This window comes from Argopecten irradians, chromosome 7 (genome assembly GCF_041381155.1).
Source record: "Argopecten irradians isolate NY chromosome 7, Ai_NY, whole genome shotgun sequence".
Lineage (NCBI taxonomy): Eukaryota > Metazoa > Mollusca > Bivalvia > Pectinida > Pectinidae > Argopecten > Argopecten irradians.
Window position 1 is genome coordinate 29,290,978 of NC_091140.1, and position 18,773 is coordinate 29,309,750.

At 34.1% G+C, this 18,773-nt stretch overlaps 1 protein-coding gene across 1 annotated transcript in view; it reads left to right on the forward strand.

The window, feature by feature from the left end:
* Positions 1-17,496, forward strand: part of LOC138328074 (protein furry-like) — a 64,078-nt gene extending 46,582 nt beyond the window's left edge. The window contains 15 exon segments of the mRNA XM_069274683.1: positions 1,286-1,303; positions 4,145-4,235; positions 4,643-4,734; positions 5,230-5,424; positions 6,056-6,174; positions 6,671-6,884; positions 9,333-9,423; positions 11,014-11,078; positions 11,414-11,512; positions 13,436-13,519; positions 13,743-13,837; positions 13,839-13,851; positions 14,559-14,758; positions 15,045-15,142; positions 15,671-17,496. Coding sequence (XP_069130784.1) covers positions 1,286-1,303; positions 4,145-4,235; positions 4,643-4,734; positions 5,230-5,424; positions 6,056-6,174; positions 6,671-6,884; positions 9,333-9,423; positions 11,014-11,078; positions 11,414-11,512; positions 13,436-13,519; positions 13,743-13,837; positions 13,839-13,851; positions 14,559-14,758; positions 15,045-15,142; positions 15,671-15,837 — 1,641 coding nt within the window. The 3' untranslated portion in view covers positions 15,838-17,496.
* Positions 17,497-18,773: the final 1,277 nt, after the last annotated feature.

Genomic DNA, 18,773 nt, shown 5'->3' on the forward strand with positions numbered 1-18,773 from the left:
GTAAAGATACACAACTCTAGTCTACTGTCCATTAGTAACAATTCACAACTCTAGTCTAGTATAAATATACACAGATCTAATCTAGCATCTATTCGTAAAGATACACAACTCTAGTCTAGTGTCCATTAGAAACAATTCACAACTCTAGTCTAATATAAATATACACAGATCTAATCTAGCATCTATTCATAAAGATACGCAACTCTAGTCTAGTGTCCATTAGTAACAATTCACAACTCTAGTCTAGTATAAAGATACACAGATATAATCTAGTATCTATTTGTAAAGATACACAACTCTAGTCTAGTGTCCATTAGTAACAATTCACAACTCTAGTCTAGTATAAAGATACACAGATCTAATCTAGCATCTATTCGTAAAGATACACAACTCTAGTCTAGTGTCCATTAGTAACAATTCACAACTCTAGTCTAGTATAAAGATACACAGATATAATCTAGTATCTATTCGTAAAGATACACAACTCTAGTCGAGTCTCCATTAGTAAAGATACCCTATTGTATCCATTTGTAAAGTTTATCCCTACATTAACCTTAGTTGTTGATAGAATGTTATACAAGGGATCCCTTCTGCTAAAATATGAATTAATATAAAAAAAAGTATGACAATAAAAAATCATGACACTTACAAATTCTTCCATGCTTGTGATTTGATTTGCGTTAATCCTTATCCAATATGGTATTGATAATCTACATATTTCAAATTTCATTACTGTGTGATTAAACTGTAAAAAGTCTATAGATCAATTTCGATGTTTGAGATTGTCATGCAAGATAGCTTTTGAATAATATTAAATGTAAAACTAATTATTTAATGAAGGAATGTTTTTTCTCCATTTTATGTTCTGTTGTCTTTGAATTTGTCCTTGAGAATATAAGTTTGAAAAAAGAATTGATAGATTTTCCAATGAAAATAAGTTTGAATTTAAGTTAACAGCATCTGTGTTGTGTTGTCAGATTTAACAGTATTGTTGAAAATCTTAAGTAAATATAAATGGATCTTTTTGGGAAAAAAGTCAGATTAAAGTATGATAGAGTACTATAAAATCACTCACTAAGTTTTGATAAAAGCCAAAAGGTCAGATTTTATTTGTCAAAATGACTGTTCTCACACTAGTGGGAATGGAAATCATGATAACTTAGATAAAATTCATTAGACAAGTTATAATTTGGACTTAATTGCCAAACTTGTGGTATATGAGATTGAATAGGCCTTATAACATTGACCTGCTTATCTTTTATCTATGCTGTATATGCTTCATTAGGATACGTTTATTAACAAGGTAAGGGGGAGAGAATGGTTACCATGGTTACCGACAGAAAACCTTGACTGCATGCTGCATGCCTATGGATTTAATGCCAACACTTTCCTTTATTAAATTCCAAAACATATCATTTGTATTTCTGTCATTAACTTGTTTCGCAATTGATGTAAAATAATTTTTTTATTTCATTTCTGTCATAAAATGTTAATCAAGGACATGTTTGATTTACCGTACTGGGAAGGAAAGAAAATGTTGGCAGGTGCTTTAGACCGCTGTTGTATTGTTCCCTTTATGTAGAGTTATGTGCCCTTGTGAGCCGATACAATTAAAAGCAGTACTGAAATGTCATGATCAAACAAGTTCATGCTGCAAGGCTTGAACAAGGGCAGATAACTCAACATTTAGAAAACAAACAAAGAAAAAACAAACAAACAAAAATAGAAAGCAGGAATTCATTACACGAACAGGTGGTAGAACACAACAGCTGTATTGGACTAGGAAAAAATGTGATGGCAACACTGCTTTTCCATTATACTCGGAAAGAAAAAAATTTTGGTGTTAACACCACTGTTCTATCACTAGGACGCAAATGTTGATGGTATTAATGATAATGTTTGTGATGAAGAAGGCAATGGTGCTGGTAAAAGAGCTTTTCTATCAAATATGCAAGGAAACGTTAAACTGCTATTCCATTGTACCAAGAAGGAACGGTTGGTGGTGTGAGGTTAATGTCGGCTTATAGTAAGCTATATTATATGTATCCCGACCTTCACAACCAGAAATCTCTTCACTGTAGATATAGAAAGTCTCACTTGTCAGTTTCTTATTTTCGTTGGTATTGCAGATTTTTATTTATTTATCTACTATCAGTATAAATGTGTATATTATATTTTACTCTGTAGCATATTTTTCACTGGCTTTTTATGGTGGAAACTCTGTGACTTTTCTTGTGTTTGTTTTATTGATATCTTGCTTAAAATCATTGCTGTTTTATAGAGATTCATTGAGGATCACCGTTGAGGTCTGCCCAGTAGGTAGATGCAGATTATTTTGACTAATGTTGTAATAAGGTTCATTCCAGTCATTGGTACATCGACGTATAGAAAGAGATCTTTTGTGAATATTATTCAATATATTTACATACTCCCGTAGTCACTGGTTAAGCAATATGCATTTTGTAATGAGGTTGATTCAAGTCTTGTACAGGGTGTTGTGATGGGGTTGATTCAATTCTTGTACATGGTGTTGTGATGAGGTTGATTCAAGCCTTGTACAGAGTGTTGTGATGAGGTTGATTCAAGACTTGTACAGAGTGTTGTGATGAGGTTGATTCAAGCCTTGTACAGAGTGTTGTGATGAGGTTGATTCAAGACTTGTACAGAGTGTTGTGATGAGGTTGATTCAAGCCTTGTACAGAGTGTTGTGATGAGGTTGATTCAAGACTTGTACAGAGTGTTGTGATGGGGTTGATTCAAGCCTTGTACAGAGTGTTGTGATGAGGTTGATTCAAGCCTTGTACAGGGTGTTGTGATGAGGTTGATTTAAGCCTTGTACAGGGTGTTGTGATGAGGTTGATTTAAGCCTTGTACAGGATGTTGTGATGAGGTTGATTTAAGCCTTGTACAGGGTGTTGTGATGAGGTTGATTTAAGCCTTGTACAGGGTACTTTGATGAGGTTAAGTCAAGTCTTGTACATGGTGTTGTGATGTGGATAACCTTGCACATGGTGTTGTGATGTGGATAACCTTGTACAGAGTGTTGTGATGAGGTTGATTTAAGCCTTGTACAGAGTGTTGTGATGAGGTTGATTTAAGCCTTGGAGTTTACTTTGTGGATTTTATCAGAACACATAACTTGAGTTTTATGCAGATGTTAATGTAATGGATATACAAGCTTGTAGCCCTTTTGTCATGCTGCCGTATTGCTACACATATATCCCTACAAATGAGTTTGGAAATCCTCCAAGAAAGTTAGCATGATAAATCCTTATACCGAAATGAAAAAAAACAAGCAAACACCCAGGAATAAAATGTACCTTATTTGATGTCCTAATCATTTTAAAACTGAGGAAACAAAAAATAAGAGCCAAAAAACATTATTCTGTTGGTGCATTTTCCATTGATTTTCAAAAACCTTATTTGGGGGTCATGGAAATATGCTATTGACATTGTGTGTTCTTGCTGTCATGTGTCCTGGGTTATTGGCTACAGTAGATTTTGAGACAGTTTAGCAGATAGAGTATGTTTGTAATATCTTAGGATATGCTGTTGTTGGTCTATGATAATGCAGGTGATTTGGACCTTTTATAAAGGATCTTCTTTTTGTTTCCGTCTGAAGTGAGCATGGTGTTTGTGAGGCTTGACCCATGGTTCAATAAGTTTCCAATCCTCTTAACTAGTTTTACTTCTTTATCTAGCTTTATACTATGATTTAAAAAAAAAACACACATTTCTATTCTAAATATTCTTTCTACAAGGATTCCTGTGAAAATCTTGTGATCTTTATTTTTGGTGTTAAGATCTTAACCTACTGTATACAATGAAATATTTGTGTGTTATCTTATTTAGAGGTAATGAGATTTCATTTTATCTGCTAGATCAAATATTTATCTTTAACATACAGTAATGAAAATAGTTATGGAATCATTTGCAACCAAGAAATCACAAAAGAATTCCACATGTTTCATGATATACAGTAATTTATTTATCTATTTATTTACACATGCAAACATAACAATGCTTCTCTGATTAAACTAATTCAAAATAAAACAAATATTTATTATATGAATCTACATTGCTGAAATATGTGATAATATGTACAAGCTGTCCAATATTGAAACATGAGTTGTCTCCCTTTCAGGTGATCTTCAGTCAATCAAGTGATACATTGGACCACCAGCACAGTGTAGCATCCAGTGGGGAGGAAACTTCTATACCAGATAATGCAGCCAGTGAGTTTCTGAGACAACCCCCATATCCTCCATGCTTTACATATCCAAAAAACGTCTAGGATCATCCCTTTACCAAAAGATTTTCCTGTTTAGGATTAACGAAAAGCTCTTTCCTTACTTTACATTGATGAATTAACTGTAACGTTATGCTTTGAAGTATTGCTATATATGTATTCTATATTAGAACACTCTCAAGGTTTGAATTTCATTAATAAGTTTTAAAGGATTAGGTATAAAAAAATAAGTTACATTTTAATATGAATTTCAGCAAGCCAGGTCAATTTGATTTTAAGCTAGGTCTTTAAAAATGTCTAGCAAGATTGTTTTATTAGTTAAAATTCTTGGTGAGCAATATAATGATGTTAATATGCTGATGAGTGAACACTATTTGGTTATTACTTTTGCAGGTGACATTTTGCTGAGTGAGCCGAATGTCAATGACATAAACCTGACCATAAAAGGCTTTGATTTCCTGGACAACGAGTTGGAGGAGCCTGAGGTATGTCTTGTCACAGATCATTGGAGTTATTATAGGTATATCAAGTAAAAGGAGGTAAAGTTATAGGCTAAAAGATTGCGGTATAACAGATCATGGCAGTGGTGGTTGGATATCAATCCTTTGCCTAAACAATACATCAAGTCATTGTCTAGCAACACATTGTAGAAAAGATAATTACATAAAAGCTCATGGTACATTATAAAATCTTAAGGCCCATAGGATATCAAATCAGTGCATTGCAGATAATATTATTTTCTAAAAGTTCAAACAAGCATTTAATTTCACTTAATGTAAGGGATCAAATAAGCTTATTAATATGTAGGTTGCAATCATCGGGAATATCAAATTAGTTCGTGGTAAATCACAGCTATTGCTTGAAGACTTACGATTTATAGTTGATGAAATCATTGTTTGAATGCTCGTGGAAGATTGAGTTAATGTCTAATGACTAGAATAAATTGGTTTGACTTAGTATTTAATCACTTCTGTTCCCAGGAGAATGATTTCTATCCGAGCTTGGACAGACGACATTCATACAACCTGAATTCACCTGAGATGGAAAGAGAACAACGGCACCACTTCGGCAGTGTGCCAGACCTCAAGCTGATTGGTCAACTCACCATCGCAGAGAAACCAGTGACACCTAGTGACAGTATCAGTCTAAAGGAAGAGAGAATCTCGGATAATGAGGTCAGTACTAGAAGAAGATTGTCCTTAAATAATACTGTTAACGTGGATATTTTAGTGAGTGCTTAATTTTGCGATTTGCGTTCATAAAACTTGATGAAGATGTTGTTAATTTCACGATTGATACACTTTTAGATTTTTGACAACTAAGTTCATTCATGTACAAATATTACATACGTGAGAATTTTTTGTGATAAAGCAGACTTCATGTAATTAACGTAAATTTTCTGCTCTCAAAAATTTCAACATTTACAGTAAGTATATTACACAAGTACAGTATCACTTTGTCAGCATCAGAGGCAGATGTGTTGGTGCCATCTCCACTCAGATTTATTTAAATTCTCTTAAACTTATCAAACTCAAACTTTATACACACCAACATTCAGAGGTCAAGGGTCAAGATCACTGTTACCAAAAATTGAACATTAGTTTTAGAAGACGTAAATGATGTATATATAATGTTAAATTAAAATGAAAGGAAGAATAGAATTATGTAGTAATTGTACATGTACAATGTATCCTTTATTTAGGAAACCCCAAGAAATGGCATGAAATCGGTCCAAAAAATACATTTGTCAAGGAATCATATGTATTTGGCAAAACATTCCAATTCTATATATATTTGTTTATTTAGAGTGAGACTCCTGAAGATGATGGTGTTCCCCAGAACCTTCCCATGGGTACAACCATAACTATACAGAATCCAATGTTAGATGAACGTCGTCACTCCAGTCCTCTTACCACTAGCTCCATGTAAGTAACACAGTATCAGATGAAACATCTGATATCACTATTGTCCATAATCTATCATAATTACTCCAATAAATGTCCCAGGGTCATGAAAGTTTTTGAAGAGTAAGTATAGAACACTGAATTTCAGACTCAACAATTTGTCAGATAAGCCATATGCCTGCTAAAATGCACCTATCCTTCCATCGGTATTGCAAGTTCATTTTTGAAACATTGTTAAACAAATCAAAAGATTATTTAACCTGAAGGTTTGAAAATAAATTCACTTGAACGTTATATCAATTAGCTTAGTTCACTATTATACTGATATGTATGTAAAAAATGACACGGGGTCATTCGTGTCAATGTCGGGGCTGGACATTGTTAATAGGTCATGACTCTATGTTCCCACATATCGCTTGTATTTTGCCACCAAAGTGTTGAATAAATTCATTCAGACGGGGAGTTTAATGGAATAGATATGATAATTCCTATATCTATATGTCACTGGTGTTTTTAGCCACAGTCTCCACAGTACCAACAGTGAGATAGACCTAGTAGACCTCAGCTCCAGTACAGCCTCCCCAAGCTTCTCTGGTCTACAGTGTGTCTACCTGACGATGCAGAGTGATGAGGTCGAGGATGCGTGGAAGTCCCACATGGATCGCATCATGTCTGGTTCCTCTACTAGTCTCATGCTGAATACCACCCAGATCTTCCCTAGGCTGTACAAGGTGAGACACTTAGTATAATAATGTTACAATATCATATTGCATACTTAAAATGACCCACCAATCGTAGACTTCTATTGTATCTTGTGAAATCAACTAAAAAGACAAGATTTAACCAAATTATACAATGGAACCCTCGGCTGGTTATATCTAAATCCTCAGGCAACGGAAAATTGTGTTCAAATTCCAGATTTCAATACAGTAAGGAGAAAGGCAATGGATATTTGTGACTAAGGATTGAAATTCATTTCAAGTTAAGCAATAATTAAATATAACCAATTTCACCCATATTAAATGGGTTTCACTGTACAGTAAAACTTGTAGTTATTTATAATGTGTACAGTAAAACTTATTTATAATGTGTACAGTAAAACTTATTTATAATGTGTACAGTAAAACTTATTTATAATGTGTACAGTAAAACTTATTTATAATGTGTACAGTAAAACTTATTTATAATGTGTACAGTAAAACTTATTTATAATGTGTACAGTAAAACTTATTTATAATGTGTACAGTAAAACTGATTTATAATGTGTACAGTAAAACTTATTTATAATGAACACACTGACAACAAAGTAATGGTTTCTAAAAGATGTCTGTATTAAGTGTATAATGTACTATGAGGTTTGTTAATGTCTGTATTAAGTGTATAATGTACTATGAGGTTTGTTAATGTCTGTATTAAGTGTATAATGTACTATGAGGTTTGTTAATGTCTGTATTAAGTGTATAATGTACTATGAGGTTTATTACAATTGTTTTACTGTATACTAAAAATGTCCCTACCAATATTTTTGGTTTCCATTGGCATCTTGTCATTCAACTAAAAAGATTTTGACCAATGTTATATATTTACACTTGCTAGGCTTGATCACTATACGTAAGTACTAGCCGATTTTGTTTACCATAACTGCATGGTAACATTGAACTTTGAACTTGCGTATGAAAATGTTCTATGCAACGTACAGGGGCTACTTTTTTGTTTACATTTTGACGCAACATTACGCAATATACGTGTATATTGTTGTTTTTCATAGAATTTTGGAAAAATATAAACAATATATATATGTTTTATATTTATATATGATACAAACATATTTAAAATTAACAATTGTAAACATTACCTCTGTGTCTGTGTCCTACGATCGAGTCTTCGGGGTTGACAGGCGTGAGACCCTCTGACAGAGCTAGGTCAGTTATAAACATATTCTCTTGTCTTTGTTCTTTGAGAATTTAATCATGTGTATTATAAAACATGCACCGCTAGTAATCCACGTGTTGACAGTTACGCGTCAACACAAATACATTGTATCCATCGAACAGAAGTGAAGTTGTTCCATCTATAGATGGCGATGGATCTAAGCGTAGATTATATAATCACATACCTCCGAAGGATGTAATATCGTCAAGTCAGACGACAATCTCAAACAAACTTAGCTATTTGAACACTGGTGTTTTGACAACTTCGGAAAACTCCAGTGTGTAAGCGTGCGTCAGCCTCGCCTCGCTGCACAATAACGGTCAACGAGTTCACACATGTGGCCGAGAACAAATACTTGTTATTACGCTATATATGAACTTTTAGCGAAATTGAATACCTATTTAAAGTTCTGATCTGATTAAATAAAATTATCTCTGAAATTTACTTTGTTTGTCATGTTTATTTTACACTAAAATATTGAACTTTTTTGTCGTCGCGGATGAATAATTCTACCTTACGTGAAGCGTCATCATTCGCTGTTCAATTGAGTAAGCTCCTTCCACTTTTGACCGACTTTTATTGAATAATTACGTCACTTTCAAATGACGATTTTATTGCATAAAATATTAAAAAAAAACTCGTGTGAGTGTAAATATAGGGATTGGATTTCGTTTTTATGTTAACCATGCTTGTATGGAGCAATTCCTCTAAGAATATATTCAATATGGGGCGCTAACGCGCCCCATAGAATATATTCTTAGAGGAATTGCTCCATACAAGCAGCGCCCCATAGAATATATTCTTAGAGGAATTGCTCCATACAAGCATGGTTAACATAAAAACGAAATCCAATCCCTATTTGAAAAGTGCATGAGTGAAGATAAATGGACTTGGGACCGAAATTTCAGATTCTAAGCCTATGACCTCATTCTGAGGAGTGTATTTCTTTGTAGTAAGTTTTAAAACAGTTTGGGCCTTCACAGCATAACCATATGGTATATATTAACATTTTCACTGCAGCCCCTCTATATAACCATACCAAGCACATTTGGCATTCATAAGTCTATGAACTGCCATCCACTTATGATGAGGTCATTATTAGATGGCTGTTCAAATGACAGTTCTGTCTTTGACGATAATGAATTCTTTATTTCACTACAAACTTGTTATCATATGTAAATATTATATAGGAGAGTGGTCAAGAATTTGTTCACATGAGATTTTAGTATGCTTGTTTTTGTTTGTAGGAACTTCGAAGGAGACTGGACACCATGACTAAGGAATCTAGTTACTACATTGCTAAAACAGAGTCACTCAAACAGATTGCGACCTATTTCCGTATCCTTTTTTATTTTCATGTTGGCTTCGATTCTCTACAGTCAAACCTGTATTAAAGAGTTACTGGTGGAACCGACAAAGATTGACTGCTTAAGACAGGGGCCAGCTTAAACGAGATACAATCAAATCATATCATTAATAATTTAAAAAGGCACAACAGTTTATATATTCTATTTGGTACAAAGTGTACTTTATTTCATAATGATGCATGTCAAGTAGTCAATACAAAAACATACGTCAACTTGACTAAGTACCTTCAAATAACTGCACCTAAAAAGAAGTTTAGTCACATGATAACTATTATGTACATGTAGGTCTTAACAAAAATGGCAATCAAACAGACGATTGACTGCTGTTGTTGCTGTTCGCCATAAAAGACAGGTGACTGATTGGAGTTAGTAATTTCCATCGGGAGGACGTAAACTGACCGCATAATGCAAGTGACCGTACATTTAAATTGGACGTAAAAGCAGGTTTGACTGTATTTCACAATTTATTTGATGTAAGAACAGTCAGTTACAACCTCTCATACATGATTGCCATTATCATTATATGTGTAACAATTTTACAAAATCCTGTATTTAGATTTAAAAATCCTAAAAACAACCTGAAATATTGATAAATTCCACTATTTTTAGGTCATCTGACCCGAAGGCTCAGGATGACCTATAGTCATCATGTTTCGTCCGTCGTCGTCCGCCGTGCGTTAACTTTTCACATTTTGAACTTCTTCTCAAGTTCTACCAGTGCGATTTGACTGAAACTTGCATGAAATGATCCTGACATGGTCTCGACAAAGTGTTGTTATTTTTCGGGTTGATCCGAAATCCAAGATGGCCGCCACAGCCGCCATCTTGAAAACACATTTTGAACTTCTTCTCAAGTTCTACCAGTGCGATTTGACTGAAACTTGCATGAAATGATCCTGACATGGTCTCGACAAAGTGTTGTTATTTTTCGGGTCGATCCAAAATCCAAGATGGCCGCCACAGCTGCCATCTTGAAAACACGTTTTGAACTTCTTTTCAAGTTCTACCGGTGCGATTTGGCTGAAGCTTGCATGAAATGATCCTGATATGGTCCTAACAAAGTGTTGTTATTTTTCGGGTCGATCTGAAATCCAAGATGGCCGCCACAGCCGCCATCTTGAAAACATATTTTGAACTTCTTATCAAGTTCTACCGGTGCGATTTGGCTGAAACTTGCATATCCTGACATGGTCCCAACAAAGTATTGTTACATCTCTGGTTGATCACAAATCGAAGATGGCTACCATGACACTATATCTAATTAATTTCCTATATGTTAAGACCCTTGGGCCTCTTGTTTGAAATAAAATTTGTTGAAAGAAATTGAAAATGATCCTGACATGGTCCTGACAAAGTGACACCATATATAATTCATTTTACTATTGCCAAGGCAGTCAGATGACCGTTAAGGCCCTTTGGGCCTCTTGTTATTGGGTACAACAGCACCATACTTTTTATTTACTATGATCTATAATTATAATGATTACTTAATGAGTTTGTACAATATCTTAACACAAACAAACCTATATGCTGTGATACATGAATACTTAACTATACCAAGGACAGCTCCTGGACACCATGTTTCTACAGATTGACTGCCCCTACTTCTTTGCTGATAATGACACGGTGAGTGATTCTTACCTTGTTGAAGTCTAATTACAGGTACTCCTTGTATCGGTCAGAACACACAGACAAATATTTAGCAAAATGTTTTAAACAGTTGGTATTGTTGGGTTAAAAACCTAGAATTTTGTGAATTTGCATTGAAAGATGCTCCACCGCTGACAGAGCATTTTATATAAACGATACTTGTATCATTTGAACAATAACTGATGTTTGTGTTTCACATCTTGTTGAACTGAAACTTGTTCAAGTTCTTTGTATCAATCAGAATTCATGGACAAACATGTTGAAAATTCTGGGTCTACTTTTCTACATAATATTTTCCTCCCAAATTTCAGCTGAGTGGCAGTCGGGTGGCTGACAGACACAAGTTTAACCTACTGGAAATGAAGGAGTGTTTTGAAACTTACTGTATGGGCAAGGACCAGGCTGAACAGGTAACAACTGGATTAACATAACCTCCTAAATTTTCATAATGGACTGGTCTAGGCTTTCATTTAGAAGGGTCTAGATGTGTCTTTAGGGGTGAATGAGTCAATGTGATTATGTTCTATTAACAGCCAGGATCATTTAAGGATGTGCCCTGTTTTAATAGCGGATGAAAGTCAGAGTATCTAAAAATAAAAATGCCAACCAGCAGTCGGTACTTGGCAATTGCCCCACATGGGGGGATTTGAACTGTCGACCCAGATGTGGAGGGCTAGTGGTAATATGTAAGAACATCTTAACCACTCGGCCACCATGGCTTCCTCGATGTTCCAACCCTATACAGTATTTAATATTAGCAGTTTGAAATTAACTGCTCTTTTGAGAAAAATGTTGATATGGACATTTACATATTAGTATGCATAATGTCATGTTTGTCCGTACGTCCACAACTAGTTTTCAAGTTACTTGTGTTTTGAAATCACACATGATACAGTGAAATGTGTTCAAGCGTCCGGAATTGCCTATCAGATCGTTCAAACCACAAATCACGTGAATAGTTTCAACCCGTATGCGCGTTTATCGGCTCAGAATAGCATCAGTCAAACTGTGGGCGGAGTTTAGTAACAGCGATAGCCTAACTGAGGGCGGAGTTTACCTGTTATAGCTGTTACACATTCAAAAACTTATGCAATTTCAATCATTAATAACGCAACAATTTGGTATACAGAATCGTAAACCAAAAACAGAATTACATGCATGTATATAATCATGACCCTCATGTACATAGCCATAGTCACAGCTAGGTTAAAGTGAGTAGAAATTTGGTATTTGGTATCTTAACTTTACAATACTACATGTATTTTATTTGAAATCACAGGAGCCAGAGATTCATTACTTTATACATGTACATATATATACTTATGCATTCTAAACATCAAATTATGCTTTCTTGAACTACAATAAGAGTGTTTTTAGCACAACTTATCATAGGTTTGAATACATATTTACAAGCACACTTTAAACATTACTATTACAATTCATACAACTAACAATGCATAATTAGAGGTGAGATGTCTGCTTCCGGATGAAACTTCTTCATTAGGCCAAAAAAATGCCTGTTTAGGGTTACCCGACCGACCCTATTTTTTGTACCTAAAAGGATACTCTTATTAATAGTTTAACTCTAGGCCAATCTGAGCTGTTACATGTAATACGTCTTTCTTAGTCAAATCTCCAATTATTCATATTGTTAAATAAAGAGTCAAGAGTGAAAGACACTAATGTTTAATTATTTTATTGATAAATAGGAGCCACATGTGTTTAGTAAACAGCACGCTATTGCATCTGAACTTGACAAAAATATTTTTATAAAAAGAATTCCTACCTACCGACCCTATTTTTTGTTAACCAATGTAACCCTAAACAGATATATGTTGGCCTTATACAGTGTACATGTATACAATGCATACAGCTACAACCGTGTATGTTCCAGGGAACATTTTACAAAGCTGTCAATATATAGTGGTGTTGTCTTCGATTATCATATGGTACGATTAACTTAAAATAATGTTTGAAACCTTTTTATCTACAAGTGTATGCTAACAAATCTTTGGAACAAAGGTGTGACCAAGTCAAATCGGTAGATTACTTTGAAGTCAACATTGTTTGCACTACACTACATGGAGTCTAACCAATCGAGACAACTTTCCAGAGTTTTCATTGGCTGTCGTTACAGAATGTTACAACATTTGAGGGAGGAGTCTAATCCGGATGCTTGAACGCAGTTCACTGTAATAGCCTTTGATGCAGATGGCCACCATAGCACCTTATGGAGTCACAATTTAAATATTTTAGAAAAAGGTATTTGTCAATAGAAACAACAGTTAGATATGTTATGTTTGCTGATTTGTTTACTGTTTCTACTCCTCTAGAGTTTAGAATCCATCAAGTCGTCTATAAAGCAGCAGTCCCTTGGTGATGGTGGTAACAGTGTGGCAGGATGTAGTGAACAACAGGTAAAAAACTTAAAACAACCTGGCTGACGGGTAGCTACTAGTGTCTCTGATGTTGATAATGGGACTTTTTTACGTACCATGTGATACCTTTTAACACAACAAAATTCAAGTTAAACTTGAAGTGATGTTTATAAAGTTTCCTGACAAATAACTTCATAATAATAGCCTACAGAGCAGGTTTATGATGTTAGTGTAAAAATCATACCTTATACTGTTTCAACAGAAGCTGGACCTCTGTCGGAAGCTGTATCGTCTGATTTTCCAGCTTGTGCAGCTGTTTGAGAACTACATTAAATTGATGGAAGTGTTTTCCAGTTTGGGCGTCACCTCAGGTGAGTGTTAACAAACACCAGTGATCATGTGAATGTATATTGAGCATACTGTACACCAACCTTCCTTTGTGTGCAATTTATTTTCGCGAATTTCACAACCCAAGTAAATTTATCTCTGCAAGTGAACAATTACATCCTCAATATTGATAGGAATTTTCATTAAAATGTTTAAATTGGCAAATGTTAATTTTTGCGAAATAATTTGCGAAAGTTATTCTTTGCAAACTAATTTGCGAATGTAAATCACAAAAATTAGTAGCCGCGAAAGAAATTTTGTTTACGATAGATATTGAAGGGAAACAGAAATAAAATATGTGGAACATAGGAGAGTACCAAGTGAGTTTGAGACCTCCTCATGTCTAGATGTTCAGGTCAGTTAAGTTCAACAGTGGAAGGGAAATTATTGAGGAATACTGTTAACATTATTATTTTAGTGCAAAATTTATGCAAAAACAATGTTAATTATGATTTAATAGTAAAGATATAGTATTAGCGCAATTCAGTGGTTCAATACTGGTAGTAAATATTTTTAGTGCTTTTGATGACTTTAAGATTCAAAAACAGTTCAAAAAGGGCTAAAATAAAACTACCACTAAAATAAGTATGTTTACAGTACCTAATGAGTAATCTATGTAGATGCTTGTTCTCAAACACCTGAGGCAGACATTACCTATAAACTTTCTGATATGTCCTGGTATTGCACACAGGTGGTAGATATCTCATCCCAAGTGGCGTCCCTAAAAGGGGAGATAACTCAGGCTATTAGTGACATGGAGAATGGTCAAGACTCCCCAGTCAACATTGACTCAGGAAAGGCTCTCACCAAACAGGAGGCTATGTCCAGTCTGGCTGAGTACATCAATGGTCAGCAGTATGTGAAAGCCATTCAGCTGCTACGCTCCTTTAGGTAAGGTTTTAGTGAAGAATATCATAAATCAATTTTGCTAATCACGAATTACATGTCTCTGTGATGCAATTAAAGATTGTTTGTATCAGATGCCTGTGATTATTGAAAAATAAATAAGATTATTAATTTTTCCTATAATGAAGTTTGAATTTATCCATGACAAGTCACTATACCCCCCCCCCCCCATCCCTATATATTTAAGAGCCCTGGGTGTTTTGTGACAATATGGTATTGAAATGATATTTATGCATGCTGTGGTCACTGTGATGTAATTATATTGTTTCAGGTCCCTGTGGCCTAATGACATGTTCGGACAATCAACAGAGGATGATGTTATCGTACTACTCAACATATTCTGTATGTCTCAAGCTGAGAAAAGAACAGGTTGGTTACTTAACATAATTTTTAACAGAAAATGTTGTTATCATGTAGACAAGATAGTACTGAATGATTAACTCATTCACCCCTGAAGACACACATTAAGGCTCTTCTAATCTAATAGAATCTCTACAGTTTGTAATACCAATGATATAGAAGATGAGTTTCACTTCATCTTAAATGTCCTCTTTATACCCAACTACGATTAGATATCTGAAACCTTATTATTTTTATCATCCAAGTGTGTTCAAACTTGTTCAATTACTCAGTGTAAATAATTTAAAGTTTGTAAAAATTGTTCATTATGTATTAAAATTGTACTTTGTATCTTATAAGCCGCAAGGCTTACGGAAATAAACAAATTGAAATTGAATTGAATCTAATCAAAAACTAGACAGTCCATTATGATTTCACAGGGGTGAATGTTTAAAGGGTGAATAGTTTGTTATTATATAAACTGTTAGATAAGTATATCTCAACAATTAAGGCAGATTGATTTGTGGGAAATATATAATTATTTTATTATAATTACAGGTATCTTTGCTCTGATTGGATTAGATGTTGACCTGAACCATATTCACAGTCAGCTGATGACCATCAGTGTCCAGATGTCCGGCTGGTCAGTCCTACCGCTTGGTGTGTCCAAGTCTACTCCCGACCTTAGTCATATTAGCCTCACATCAGATTCCAGTACTTTGTGACTAGATGTAAATCCATCTACCAGTACAATGTGACTCTCTTAACCAACAGTTATATGATGTCATCAGATGGCTTTGCTGAAGATCAGCTGATCTGTCACATGGCTTAGCTACAAGTCAGCTAATACCATGATAAATACTGTCACATTATTTATTGGAGTGAAGCTTGTCATAGCAGGAATTCAAAGGTCACCCAAAACTTGTAGCTGAAAAGTCATGACAATGCATTATCCCGATACATGTAAATGAGAAAAGGTCAACCACCTAGTCTGGAAAGTTGGCAATAATGAATGTTGTATCATGGATACAATTTCAGGAGGAGAGAAATAGCTGGAACTTACATGTATAAAATGTATATATTATAAGATTGCTTGTATACCCTGTTGTTAAAGAGTTAATGAGGAATGGTGTATCAACTAAAAGAACGTGTATTTAACCATTCTATGGTTAAGAGCACATAACTTGTTGGCAAAATTTTGTAACCAAAATACACTGAAAATGTATTACCCGGTAGACTGTAGGAAGAAATATTCATAAGACTGTTTTAGTAATGTCAGTCTTGCCAGGAGATGTTTTGAAGATTCTGGACAGAATATTTTATATCTGTTGTTTTTTATGTAAGATAATGTATTTATTTATTTACTAATGTAATGAAAACCATTTATTGATAAGCATTGCTAATATTGTTATGTACGGACAATCATGTAATCAATCATTACCAACATGGTAACTATGGTAACTGTTTTTAAATGATAATTTAAGCATTCAATAATTGTTTCCTTGTAACTTCTGGAGATTATGGATATAAATTCTAATATTGAGGCTTATAATAATGCAACAATGTATACAATATTTTAAAGGGAAAAAACAAGATGGATGTGTATTATTGCATATCCAGTAACCATAATAATGAGGTCATTTATCTTTTGTAAAAATGTATCAATGATTTGGCATTACATTTGTAAGTGTCATATAATATATGTATGTACACTTGCTATTACAGGATATGTAATCAAGTTTGGTATTTTTTATCAATAATTATCGATTTCTCAACTTGCTGCATATAGCATTTTGAATTTGTTTACACGCACTCTACTAGAAAATTGGTGTGATGTCAGGTTTCAAGGAGGGGATGCAAAACAGCTGTTGGGTTTTAATAGTACATTTTAGCATATGAAATCCTTCATAATGTATATTGCCATAATTATGTGATAAAGGATATCAAATATATGTGTTCATTTTGTAGATTTTTTGAAACTTGTCTGGAAGTTTTAATTTTTGCTTGACAAAGGCTTACATCACCTCTAAGACTCATTTCATAAAATCTTTTAATAAAGTGAACTCATTTAAAGAGACTATTCAGTCTATGGGTGCATTGAAAATTTTACATATATCTGAAACAAACCAGTTCTTATGGAAGTTAGGGTATTACTGTGATATGCCAGAAAAGCCCACTATGGTGAAATGTGTGTGAAATGTTTAAACTTGCTCACTGTCTGCGTCGCGATTGAACATTGTGGTTGGACGTCTTGTATGCTGCGCCTTGGCCCGTGCTTGTGGAGTAAAGTTTTTGCTTAGAACTACTCAAATCGCTCTTACAGCAGTGTGCCTACATTCTTAGGTGCATATATATGCACCTAAGAACGGATGTTTGTCTAAAAATACAACTTCATCAACTCCTTGGTGATAATGTATTTGTTTAACTTACATCACACCAACTCGAATATTGGCACAGCATACATATTGTACCTGCTGAACAGTATTGCTATACCGTTTGGAATTTCAACAGTATCAATTAAATAACTTAACAATGTCGTGGAATTTAACAATATGTTTTAATGTGTGCTTCATAAGGAATGTATAACAATACATTTATGTCATGTTTTGCTGCCTGGTTATGTAACAGAATTAGCCTCACTTAATTGCCCCTTTAAGATATCTACCACGCAATTTTAAGACAAACCTGAACACACACACAAGGAACAAGTATTAACAACTAAAACACTGGGGTTGTTTTAATTTTTCATCAAAATATATTGATTTGTAATGTCCTAAGCACTATTATGCTGACTTGATTTGAGAAAAATGAATCTTTGGTGCTAAACTTTATTTATTCTGAAAGAGCTTTAACTAGTGCTTGTGAAAGGAATTCATTGTCACTATTATTTGCATAATATACATGTGTATCACTATGTCTTAGTACAATCTCTTAACTTACAACTACTATATTCAACCTAAAAATTGCAACTGCATGATTTCATTTTCCAAGAAAGACCACTTCTATGTAAGGCTTGATTGTTATTGCCTTTTGCAGACCCGAAAATCTTTTATTTCATAAGCTTTTTATGTTTCCTTCTATCATTTTTCTTCAAATTGTACTGTTTTCTTTCTATTTTGTAAATTCACATGGACCTTGAACTGTCAATATTTCATTTTCTATTATATTCATCAATTTGTGCAGTTCATCAAATAAAATTCCTGTGTATGCCAATTAGTGATTTATTTAAAATTAAGTATTTTGCATAAAAATTGTAATACTTGAATAAATCATGAAAATTAACAATGAAATGCGTTTTTTATTTATTTATTTTTTATCAAACATCCACCATGCAACTTATGTATGGAAACTACCAGCACAGAAAGAGTGCTTGAGAAAAAATAAATATTTCCCGAGAGACAATTCTAGATTTATACTGACACATGATTATTGCATTATTATACCTCACTCTCATTTAGAAAGTTCTGATTGGATTAAACTTGATCACATGACATGGAAAAGTTAGGTATTTTGTTGGAATGTATGGGGAGGAGAGGGAAGAACCCCAGATATGGACGATGTCTGCAACTTCAACCAACAATGTAAACGGTATTGCTTATATTTTTTTTCCGACGAAGATGTTACAGACAACAAAAAATCTTTAAAATGTGTCGTGCAGTCA